This window comes from Carcharhinus amblyrhynchos, chromosome 6, assembly GCF_965287045.1.
Source record: "Carcharhinus amblyrhynchos chromosome 6, sCarAmb.v2.hapA, whole genome shotgun sequence".
In the NCBI taxonomy this organism is placed as follows: domain Eukaryota; kingdom Metazoa; phylum Chordata; class Chondrichthyes; order Carcharhiniformes; family Carcharhinidae; genus Carcharhinus; species Carcharhinus amblyrhynchos.
Genome location: NC_137329.1, coordinates 28,206,347 through 28,218,782, shown reverse-complemented (window position 1 = coordinate 28,218,782; position 12,436 = coordinate 28,206,347). Strand labels below are relative to the sequence as shown.

At 43.2% G+C, this 12,436-nt stretch overlaps 1 protein-coding gene across 1 annotated transcript; it reads left to right on the top strand.

Moving 5' to 3' along the window:
- The first annotated feature begins 6,207 nt into the window (after positions 1 to 6,207).
- LOC145344432 (dispanin subfamily A member 2b-like) lies at positions 6,208 to 9,412 on the top strand. The gene is made up of 2 exons (XM_080191569.1): positions 6,208 to 6,547; positions 9,088 to 9,412. Exons 1-2 carry the CDS (start codon positions 6,341 to 6,343, stop codon positions 9,244 to 9,246), a joined length of 366 nt encoding a protein of 121 aa, XP_080047695.1. The 5' UTR covers positions 6,208 to 6,340; the 3' UTR covers positions 9,247 to 9,412.
- Positions 9,413 to 12,436: the final 3,024 nt, after the last annotated feature.

The window sequence follows — 12,436 nt, the reverse complement described above, 5'->3', positions numbered from 1 at the left end:
AGCATCTTAGCATTTTGGGTTCCTAATCAGCTGAGAAAGAGTATACCTCTAAATATACAGGTTAGCATTCTGCCTCAATATAGCCATCTCACAGTTGTGTGCATGTACAAAGAATTGTGCTCTGCTCTTCTTTTTCATAAACAGCAGCAAGCACCTGGAGTTCCACCTGGCTCTCTGAGAGAAGGCTACACCACCAGCTGCTGCATGCATGGCCCACATAGTGTTCTCCAAGGATATGGGCACACATAGGTGTGTTTCCTGTGTACACCATTTGGCACTATCCTGACGTCACAAAGTCCAAATAGCTGATCTGATGCCAGGATACCAAATTTAGGCAATAAATATGGAGATAACCTGTCCACTTCTGAAAAAGCATGAAACAACAACATAGGACTTGCAGTCACTTTATTTAAAGGATCAGACAACCCGATTGTAGGCAAGTTAAAGTTTTGGATTTTTTTTTGCAAAGTATATGAAGGTACTTTGAAGTGTATTTGCAGTTGTTTAGACGGGTTTTCCAGGAAGTGAGCTGCATTCCTGGAGAGATATCAAAGATGACCTGTCACACAAAGGCTGCAAACAGGTATGGGGTGTAGCAGTGTCAATGTCTCTGAGTCGGCAGCACAATTGGGAAAGGGAACAGAGGCTGTGGGGAGGGGAAGCCGTGCACAGTGCTGTTTAACAAGTTGGAGCTGGACTCCTCCATGCTCCTTGATATGATAGAAGGCTGTCTGTTAGGTCAGTCAATGATTCAGTATTCTTGTGCACATGTCTGTCTCTGACATGCTGCCCCATCAAGGTCCTCATCTGAGTGCTCTAAAACAGAACTTGTTTGCAACAATGCCTTGTTGTGGCTGGAAAGTCAACAAGGTGTCTAAAGGTAAGAACTCAGAATGATGTGAATGAAGGGGCTTGGGCAAGAAGCAAGCAATCCATGTTGTTACCATCCATCTGTACTTGCTCATTATGCCAGATAACATGAGGGTGAGCTGGGGTGGTGGTGGTGGGAGTGGTGGGGGGAAAGAGTATGGTTGAGAAGGAGCATAAGGCAGGAACATACCATCATCCTCTATGTTGTCAGTGATGCCGCATGCCACAGAATCTGGAAGGGTTGTCCTTTCCCAGCTTTGAGACATCATGTCAGTGTGAGAGAGTTGACACAACTACAAGATGACTTGTTTTGTGAACTGTAGCCTTCTCAGACACAGCTCTTGACTCACAGCTATGTGAGAGAGGCACTCCCAAAACATCCTTTGTGGAAGGGTCTTCTATGGAAAAAAATTCTTCTCCTCCCTCTCTGTCTCACCCTCTCCACGTCCTACTTGTGTTACAGATTAAGTGCTGCAAGTGCTACAGCAACAACAGCCCCCCATATATATGCAAGGCACTGATCTTTCCTCCTTTAATGTATCGGCAACTCTCTCCATGGGGGCAGCATGCGTGGCACGATAGCACAGTGGTGAGCACTGGTGCTTCACAGCTCCACTGACCTGGGTTCGATTCCTGGCTCGGGTCACTGTCTGTGTGGAGTTTGCACATTCTCCTCGTGTCTGCGTGGGTTTCCTCTGGGTGCTCTGGTTTCCTCCCACAGTCCAAAGATGTGCAGGTTAGGTTGATTGGCCATACTAAAATTGTCCTTAGTGTACTGAGATGCGTAGGTTAGAGGGATTGGTGGGTAAATATGTAGGGATATGGGGGTAGTTCCTGGGTGGGATTGTGGTCGGTGCAGACTCGACGGGCCGAATGGCCTCTCTCTGTACTGTAGGGATTCTATGATTCTACATGGATCAAATGGCCACTTGCTGTGCCATAATGCGTCTATAACTCTATGAAAGACAGCACAGATTTTGTAAGAGCAAATCACATTTAACAACGATATTGGTGCCACTTCATGCTCTCTACTGAACCTGGAAAGATTTATCAATTTTACTTCCAATTTCCACCCTTCTCTCACCTTCACATGGTCCTTCTCCAATATTTCACTTCCCTTCCTTGACCACTCTGTTTCCATTTCCGGTGATAGAGTAATCACCAATAATTGTCACAATTCCACTGAGTCCCACGGCTATCTCAACTACAGCTCCTTACACCTTGCTTCCTGTAAGGACTCCATCCCATTCTCCCAGTTTCTCCGCGTTTGTCACATCTGTTAAGATGATGCCGCCTTCAGAAATGGTGCTTCTGACATCTCAGCTTTTTTCCTTAATTGAAGATTCCACCGCACTGTGGTTAACAGGGCACTCAACCAGGATCAACCCATCTCCCGCACCTCTGCCTTCACCCCCTTTCCCCTCCCTCCTAGAACCATGAAAGAGCCCACTTTGTCCTCGTTTACCACCCCACCAGCCTCCACATTCAAAGGATCATCCTCTATCATTTCCATTGGCTCCAGCGTGATGTAATCATGAAACAGGACTTCCACTCACCCTCCTGTCAGAATTCCATAGGACCACTCCCTCCCTCCGTGACACCCTGGTCTAATTTTCCATCATGCCCATCTCCCCATCTCCTCCCCAGGGCACTTTTCCTTCCAATCACAGAATATGCAGTACCTGCTTCTTTACATCCTCCCTCCTCACTGTTCAAGGCCCCAAATACTCTTTTCAGATTTAGCAGCATTTCACTTGTACTTCCTTGAATCTGGTCTTCTGTACTCGCTTCTCCCAATGTGGTCTCCTCTACACAGGGGAGACTAAATGACTACTTTGTGGAACACTTTCGCTCTGTTTGCAAGCATCGTCCCAACCTTGCTGTTGTGTGTCATTTTAATTGAGCACCTTGCTCTCCTGTCCATATGTGCATTCTTGGCCTGCTGTAACGCTCCAGTGAAGTCCAGAGCAAGCAGGAAGAGCAGCACTTCATCTTCTGGCAGGGCACATTGCAGCCCTCAGGACTCTAGAATGTGATCTTTCTTCTCCACCCTTTCTTCTTTCTTCTTTTCATTATATTCCATACATATATTGCCTCAAATTAAAACACTCCTTCCTCTTCTCACATCAGGTCATCTGTCCTTTGTTCTTAACGTTGCTCCTTTCTGTTGTAGCTTCTTTGGCTCTAACATTTTCCCTTCTTTCAGATATGATAAAGAGTTAATCGATTCAAAACATTCACCGTGTTTCTCTCCTGATGAATGCTGGCAAACCTTTTGAGCTATTCCCAGCTTCCTCTGCTCTGCTTTCGTATTTAACAACATTGTTTGAGCTTTTGATGAATCAACAGCGATGGTTGATCAAGGTAATCTGGTTCATATGGTGTATTAGGAATTCCAAAAGGGATTTGATAAAGTGCTGCATAACAAGCTTGTCAGCAAAATCATAATCCATGGAATAAAAGGGATAGTGGCAGCATGAATATGAAGTTGGCTATATGACAGGAACCAGAATGTGGTTAATAGTTGGTATTAACTGGAGGAAGGAATATAGTTAGTTCCCCATGGGTTGATAGTAGACTACATTTTTCTTCATCTATATTCGTGAACTTAATTTAGTCGCACAGAGCAAAATTTCCAACTTTGCATAAAACTTGGAAACATAGGGTGCCAATCAAGCAGACTCCTTTGCCTTGGCTGATGTCAAACAGGTTGAGTGTTGCTGGAGCTATACACCTCTTGGCAACTGGGAGTATCTCATCACATGGTGACTTATGCCATATAGACGCTGAGCCACTTAGTGGCTTGCTAAAGTACTTCAGAGGGTAGTTAAGGGTCAACCACTTTACTATGGGTCTAAAATCACATCTAGGCCAGATCGGGTAAGGACCACAGGGTTCCTTGCCTCGACAACATTATTGAACCAGTTGATTTTTTATGAAAATACAATAGTTTCATGATCACCATGAATTTAAATTCAGCTGCTATGGTGGGATTTGAACTCACGTACCCAGGGTATTATTACTCATCAAGTAACATTACTTTGATTTGATTTATTATTGTCACATGTATTAGTATGTGATAAGTATTGTTTCTTGCACGTTTTACAGACAAAACATACCGTACATAAACAAGGAAAGGAGAGCGCAGAATGTGGTGTTACAGTCATAGCTAGGGTGTAGAGAAAGATCAACTTAATGTGAGGTACGTCCATTCAAAAGTCTGGTGGCAGCAGGGAAGAAACTGTTCTTGAGTTGGACGTTGGTATACGTCCTCAGACTTTTGTAGCTTTTTCCTGATGGAAGAAGGTGGAAGAAAGTATGTCCAGGATATGTGGGGTCTTTAACTATGCTGGCTGCTTTTCCGAGGCAGCGGGAAATGTAGACAGAGTCAACAGGTCAGCATCAGTGTCATTTCCACCACACTAGAGTCACTACTGCACAAAAAACATTCATTTGGTCCACTGGCATCATGTTTGGTGTTGATGAAGGCATGATTTCCTGCAGGGATGATATTTATTTACAGGACTTAGTAATGGAGTGATTAATGGTCATGTAGTTTGCATAGTTAATAGGTCTAGGGTAATAGGTAATTAGTGGTGTGATATTCCTAATGGACTGTAATAATTTGCTTATTCTTCCAGGCCCTTTGTCACTGCATGGAAGCATTTCTTGTATGGGCTGCTGTGGCATACCTTCCACTATGGGGTTCTTGCCCGTCACTCAATACACCTAGGTGGGCTCTGTTGCAGAGGTCCCCAGTGGACATCCCTCTATGGAGAGATCCTCCCCTATTATCTTGGGGACTTGAGGCAGAGGGTGGTGCATGCAGCAGTTCCATACAACCTTAAGTTGCACTGGTTCACGGGCTCCCAAGAGACTTTCCCTTTTTGCAATCTTGTGGATCTGTGGACCATGCTTACATTTCATGTTATTGACTGCACAATTTTTTTTGTTTCTGCAAAAGCCTTCTGTTGATGTTTTGTTTGCACTTCAGTCCCATGCTCCTGATCCATGTACACCTGTTGCGGGTGGTGGGGGGGGGGGGGTTGGAGGGGGAGGTGGGGTGGAGGTGTTGGGGAGGACAGTGGACTTCCTTGTGAACCTGCTCCTTGGCCTGGCAAAATAAACAGGTCCAGGCAGCGGGGGGGTTGTATGACTCACCTATCTGCCCCTCTATTCGCAGCCAGGTGCCCTTGGAGAGGGAGCATGCGGTGTCTGAGGGTACTGTTAACACCTTCCATGCCTGCTGGGCACCGCAGGGATTGGGGTGTATTATTGCCCCCTTTAATCATATTTTGATTTGATGTTTTAAGATTTTTTTCTACTTTGTCTTTTGTTTCGGGTGGCTCCCCCCCCCCTCCCCTTTGGGAGCTGCCCATTTTAATTTGTCCCTTCATTAGTTTGATTTAGTTTATTTGGTTCGTGAAAAAGAGCAGTAATAGATAATTAACAGTTAACAAATAATTAATTCATATCGAACTGGATTAATTTGCCTGTTCCTCCATGCCATTTGCTACTGCATGGAGGTATTTCCTGTACGGGCTGCTGCTGCACGCCTTCCACTACCATGCCTTCTTCATTGCTCCAATACACCTTGGCAGGTCCTGTTGCCATCCAGCAGCAGAAGTCCCCAATGAAGGTCCTTTTACAGAGGGATCCTCCCCCACTGGGGTGGAGGGTGGTCCATGCAGCAGTTCCCTACAACCTTAGGTTGCACTGGTTCACAGCTCCCCAAGAGACATACTCTTTTTGCAATCTTGCCGAGTCCATAGACCATGTCTATATTAAAAGTTATAGACTGCACTCCCTTTTTAACTATCTCAAAAACCTTTTACTGATGTTTTGTTTGCACTTCATTCCCACGCTCCTGATCTATGGATACCTGATGCGGACGAGGTTGGTGAAGGCGGAGGACCTCCTTGGAAACCTGATCCTGGGCTTGGCCAGACTGGCCATAAATAGGCAGGGGCGACCGAGCGGGTTGACTGACCCGAATCTGCATCTTTACCTGGGCTATGTTCGCGGCCGGGTGTCCCTGGAGAGGGAGCACGCAGTGTCCGCAGGCACTGTCAAGGCCTTCCGTGCCCGTTGGGCACCGCAGGGGCTGAGGTGCCTTATAGACCCCGATAATCACATTTTGATTTGACGTGTCTTAAGTTTCCTTTGTACTTTTTGTTTCTGTTCGGGCCGTTCCCCCTCCTTTTGGGGAGCTGCCCCCTTTTTCTTTGTCCGAACGTAATTTAAGTTTGTTTACTTGTTTGACCCGAAAAAGGTAAGGAAATCATTTGGACCCGCCCAGTATGACTTGACTTCCTTTGATTTCAAAGACGGAAGGATCAATTGCAACACCTGAGGCTCGGTAGTTTGGGTTTGCACAGCTTGTGTCCCCGCCTCTTGTGCAATCCCATATAAAGGGTCACTGTTTTCTCATTTCACATTCTGCTGTCGCCTGTTGAGTTCGAGCCCTACCATGGAGAGCAAACTGAATCAACCCATTGTGGATAGTGGACACCATGCTTTCCACGGGCCACACCACACCGTCGAGGTGCCCACCACCACGGTGACGATGGGAGCCAACACTCTGCCTGTTAAAGACCACGTCCTCTGGTCTCTCTTCAGCTTCGTTTATTGTAACTTTTGTTGCCTCGGTTTCCTGGCTTTGATCTTTTCAGTTAAAGTGAGTTTTTCTTTCTAATTTAAAGAAACTTTGGGTCAAATCTGTAAATAACTTGATCTTCCCTGTGCCAGAGAGACTATATACCAAGTCTGAGAATCTCTACCAATGCTGACTCGGTGTATGTTGAAGGCACAGATGCTGATTAGTAAGAGTGAGATGGAAATAGTGCTTGGCTCGGGACCTGGTTTCGCTACTTTATTGATCATTGCCCTTGACCGAAGTCTGTATAAACAGTTCCAGAGAATCATAACGTAATCAAGGAGGTTGCTATTCGGCCCGTTGTGCAAGAGCATCTAGTTAGTTTTGTTCTCCACCCCACTCCCCGACTGTTAACATTGCTAAGCTTACTTGCTCGCGTAACTATTCAGTCAAGTTTTTAATACGACAAACTAAACTGACCACCTCCCTCCTGGTACTTTTGCCATAACTCTGCCACTTGTTGATCCTCGTGTGTAAATACTTTCTCAATGTAACCAAATAATTCCCCTCTTAACCTTCCCTGATCTCATCAATTCTCAGTATGACATGATCTCTGGCTTTTTTCCAGAAAAATGAGTGCTGTTCATTATCTGAAATTTTTGTTTGGACTGGCCAATTTATCTAGCACCAAGCAACTTTATCTATTTTATTCCTGGACTGTCTTCCCCCCCATGCCCCCTGCCTTATTGTCAATGATCATTGCCTACCTGCAGCAGCAATCTGTCCAGATTTGTGACAAGAGGTCACGGTACAGCCCTGAAATAGACTGAGTAGAGCTCACCTGGAAATGTTGGGCAGATTTTGTAAAATGGAAACAGTTCTGTTTTCCAGCATAATGTATACCCCCCTGGGGAGGGGGGGTGGTCTTTCCCTGATTGCAGAGTTCAGGTGGATTTCACCAATTAAGACAGGTGACTTCCCTTCTGTGAATGGTTAATGTTTAGAATTTCCTACTCCAGAGGGCTCTGGCTGCTTATTGTGAAGACAAGCTGAGGTTGGTAGATTCTGGGTCCTGAAACAAGTGGTTCTTTTGGTTAAATCCCTTAAAATACTTTGCTTAAAGAATCATTGCACTAAATTTAAAGATTGAGGGGCCATATGGCTGACCCTAGTGTTTCAGTTGTGCTTGAGTGCCTACAATACCATCACTGATCAAAATTTTCAGCAGTTTAAGGCTGCAAAATTCATTCTTGCTGTCAATGGCAAGACCAGCATTTTTTTGCTCATCCCACCCCCCCCCCCCCCCCCATTTGCCTCAGTGGGTGGTGAGTTGTTAGCTTGAACTACTGTCAATATGGTGCAAATATGATCAAGAAGGGAATGTTATCAAATCTTAATTTATCCTAGGGAGGAGATTGCAGAGCCTTTGTCTTTTGATGTTTTTGTTATTGCTAACAGGAATAGTGCCAGAAGTCTGGAGGATAGCAAATCTCTTCCCCCTTCAAGGAGTAGAAACAACCCTGGTGATTGCCCACAGAAGACAGGCTCACTGGTCTAAGTTTTGGGAAGATTTATAATCTAGAAAGGAATAATTTGATAGTCAACAGTTTTGTGAAGGGTAGGTTGTGCCTCAACTTATTGAGGCCTTTGAGAAAGTATCCAAAGAAGTGGATGAGGGTAAGTTGTGGTATATGTGACATTAGTAAAGCATTTGGTAAGGTTCCCCACAGTAGGCTATTGCAGAAGATAGAGGCATGGGATTGAGTGATTTAGCAGTTTGGATCAGAAATTCTGTGCTGTAAGAAGGCAGGATGGTGGTTGATGGGAAATGTTTATCCTGGATTTCAGTTACTGGTAGTGTACAGCAAGGATGTGTTTCAGGGCCACTGCTGTTTGTCATTTTTATAAATCCTGAGGGCATAAAAGGATGGTTAGTAAATTTGCAGATGACACTAAAGTCAGTTGTGGATGGTGCAGAAGGACATAAGCTGCTGGGCTGAGAGGTGGTAAATGGAGTTTAATGCAGAAAAGTGTGGAATGATTTCCTTTGGAAGGAATAACAGAATACAGTACTGGGCTAATGGTACATTACTTGGTAATGTGGATGAGCAAAGATCTTTGTGTCCATGTGCATAGAGGCCTTAAAAATTGGCACCAGGTTGATAGGGTGTTAAGAAGGCATACAATTATCTTTTATTGGTAGAGGGATTGAGTTTGAGCCATGAGGTCATGTTGCAGCTGTACAAAACTCTGGTGCAGCTGCACTTAGAGTATTGTGTACAGTTCTAGTTCCTGCATTATAGGAAGGATGTGGAAGCATTGGAAAAGTGCTGAGGAGATTTATCATGTTGCCTGGTATGGTGGGAAAGGCTGAGACTTGAGACTCTTAAAAGGTTAAGAGGTGACTTAAAGGCCTATGAGATAGGGTGGACAGTGAGCCTTTTTCATCTGGTGATGGCTTGCATGAGGGGACATGGTTTTAAATTGAGGGGTGATAGATATAGGATAGATGTAGGTTCTTTAATCAGTAGTAAGGATGTGGAATGCCCTAACTGCAACAGTTGCTGAATCTGGAGGTCAGTCAGTGAGATTTTTTCACCATCTTTCTCATTATCTTGCAGTCCCGAGATCGTAAAATTCTGGGGGATATATATGGTGCTGAACATTACAGCTCAACATCAAAAACCTTGAATATAGCTGCAACGTTTCTGTCTATCCTTGTGTTTGTGATCATCTTTGGGCTGTTGGTTGCTGGAGTGATCCGCGTTACTCCTCATTGAGGACAGAGCTCCAGTTAAGAAGATCACAAGTGATTCCACTTCATCATTGTTTAAATGTAATTTTGAAGAAATAATTACAAATGTTTCCAAATAACATGTTAATCTTTCTGTATGTTCTAAATTTCTGTAATGAATGCTAATAAAATACAATAGTGGCAAATTAAAATTACTTTTTCTTTGTACCTAAAGATTAAGAACAGGAGGAAGCTATTCAGGCTCCTACTCACATTAATTGACTACTCTTTAAATGTTTTTCAATTGACCCTGCAATCCTTTTCATTGTCATTGCCCTGGATGACTTGGCTCTACTCTTTGGATTTGTCCAAGTGTAGATAAAATCTTGCTTACACTTGTAATCTGTATTTTAAGAGACTTCACTTCAGCACAAATGCTGAGTGCAGTATTTAAATTGAGGCCTTGTGCTTTTGAGGTCTCATTCCACAATTTTGTAGGGATAAAAGTTTTCTACATGCTAGTACATGGTCTTGCAGGATAGCACTCAATGGATGGCCATAAAGAGGTGGGATATTTGGAACCATTGTCATGCCAAATGCTACTTTGCATTGGAAACTGATGGAAGTGACCACCAGACCACAGCAACAAGGGACAACATTAAAAGTTGTTTCAGTAGGGGGAGTGGTGAGAATATTCATGAGACTTGTTGTTGCATTGGAGGGAGAGGTTGTGGTACATGGGACCTAATGCCATTCACCTTTGGCAAGTTTATTCAAAACTAGTAGGAAGATGGGCACCAACTTGCAGATTAAATGAAAAAATGTATAAGAAAGGAGCCAACAAGAATATAAGGGTTTATAATGTGCCAAGTGAACAATAAGCTACTAGCACAAATATTCATGTTAGAACATGTGCTGGGAATTCACAGGTATGAACAGAGTGGCTTTGCCAAGGGGTTGGAAAATGGCAAAATAACTACATTGAAACCTTAGCTATCAAAGTTGGGAGTTAAGTGCCAGCATAAATTTGAAATGTCCATAAGGATTTTGAGGAAGCACCTTCTGAGAGGCTGAGGAATAAGAGCAATGTCAGATTGGAGGGTGGTAGATGCTTGTTCCTCTAGTGTCTACTAAGACCACTGCTTCAAAGTTAAATCTTTGCATTTTAAAGTAAAATCAAAATTGAGGATATGGCAAACTAATTCTGCAAAAGGACAGAACCCTTAAGTAAATGGCAGCATGATCAGTGCAGGCTTGGAGGACTGAAGGGCCTTTGCTGTAATGTTCTTTCCCATAAGCTGGCAGAATGGAAAAAGTGGCTCCTGGAAGTTAATGAGATGAAGTCTTGCATTTTGGCAGAAGGGAATGTAAACTTTCTTCTGAAGCATATGAAGAAACAGTTGCACTGAGGGTTCATTTGCATAGAGCTTTGAGGTAGCAGGACATGAGTGATTAATGAACAAATGTTACAATAACAAACCATTGTTTCTTTAAAATTCAAATTCTAGTTTCATGTTTTAAACAAAAGCTTTCACCATACAAGAATATACAGTTTCTGCCCAAGAGTTCCCTTGTCCTCAACAGAATTTTAGGATTGCTTCACTTCCCCTGGGATCAAATCTGGGTATGGCTTAGCACTAAATTTTTCTTGTTCTTGGTCCTTCTGTTAGCATTTGGCTAAGTGACAACTCGAGCACCTCATGGTCAAATCCCAGCTCAAGCATAGACTTTCTTGGTGATCTACAGATCTTTGCTGATTTCAAAGCTGTTCAGCCCCAGGTGTAAAACTGCCTGTTTGAGGGGAAAAAAATCAATAAATCCAAATGGACCTAGTCCAACTTCCCAAACTATCTTGATCTGAGGAAATTAGAATTTATATCCCCAATAGGACATTAATTTGGCTTTACCAGACTTGCTGAGGATCACCTATAGTTTGTTTTTCATCTCTCTAACTTCTTTGGCTATCTTGAGGCTGTTATTACCAGTTTCAAAAACTTGGGTTTTCCCATTTATTCTGCATTTGAAATAAATTCCTATTTGCAAAAATGCTTAATATTGTAATTCAGTGTAGCACATATGGACTTTTGGCTTCATAAATTAAGCTATAAAGTACAATGCTGAATCCTCCAAAGCTCTGGTTAGGCCACAAGTAGGATGTTGTCTCACTTCTTTTCTCCTTTTTAGAAAAGAAAATGAGGGTCCTTAAAAGATGCATGATGGATTTAACAGAATGGTTCTGTAGATGAGAATTTGGCTACCAGGTTGAATTGGAGAAGCTGGGGCTGTTCTCATCGTAGCAAAGGAGATGGAAGATTTGCTAGAGGTTTAGATAAAGTAGACAAAAGCTGTTTAGTCAATGATAGTGGGGTAGAGGGCACAGATTGAAGGTTTTGGGCAAGGTACTGAGGGACTGAACTTCTTAGTGTGTGGCAAGACTTAGAACTTGTTGCCTACAAGGGTGGTGCAAACAGATTTCAAAAGGACATTGAATAACCATTTTAGGGAAACCTGCAGGGCAATGGGACTGACTGGATCATTGAACTGAGACCCAGCATTGACTCCAGACCAAATAGCCTCCATTTTATCAAGTCAGCATAATTGATAGAAGTAGGGTACTTGCCTCTGGCATCACAGCCAATCTCATCCTTCAATTAAATGTCACATTGATTATTTAGTCATTATCCCATTGCTGTTTGTGGGAATGTTGCATGCAAACTGGCCACTAATTTGCTCTTTATCCAAGCAATTAAGAGATTTGGGTGGGGGGGGGGAACTACAGCTGATCCTAGGGGATATCCCTAGTCCAGTCACTACCAGATTTGAGCAGTAGTTCAAAATTAGATGGTTTTATTGGTGTTCACAAGAACTGTTTCCAGTGGCAGCAGGGTTGGTAACCACAGGACAGATTTAAGGTGTCTGACAAGGGGAGATGAGAATTTGTTTTGCGCTACCTGACAGGTAAGTAGAAACAGATTTAATAACTTTCAAAATGGGAATTGGACAAGTATAAAATAAGAAATTTGCAGGGCTATGGAAAAAGAATGGGGGAGTAAGCCTGGAGTCTTTCAGAGAACTGGCACAGGCATAATGGCCTTGTGCTTTATCATTCGCTGAATTGCATAATTTTATGTGCAAATTATTCTTGAACATGAATAATTGAGCAGTGACTGTTTTGGAAATTTTGGTTGATGTTTCTCTGCTTTACTGATAAGTGTTTCTCTCAGCTGTTTCCTTTC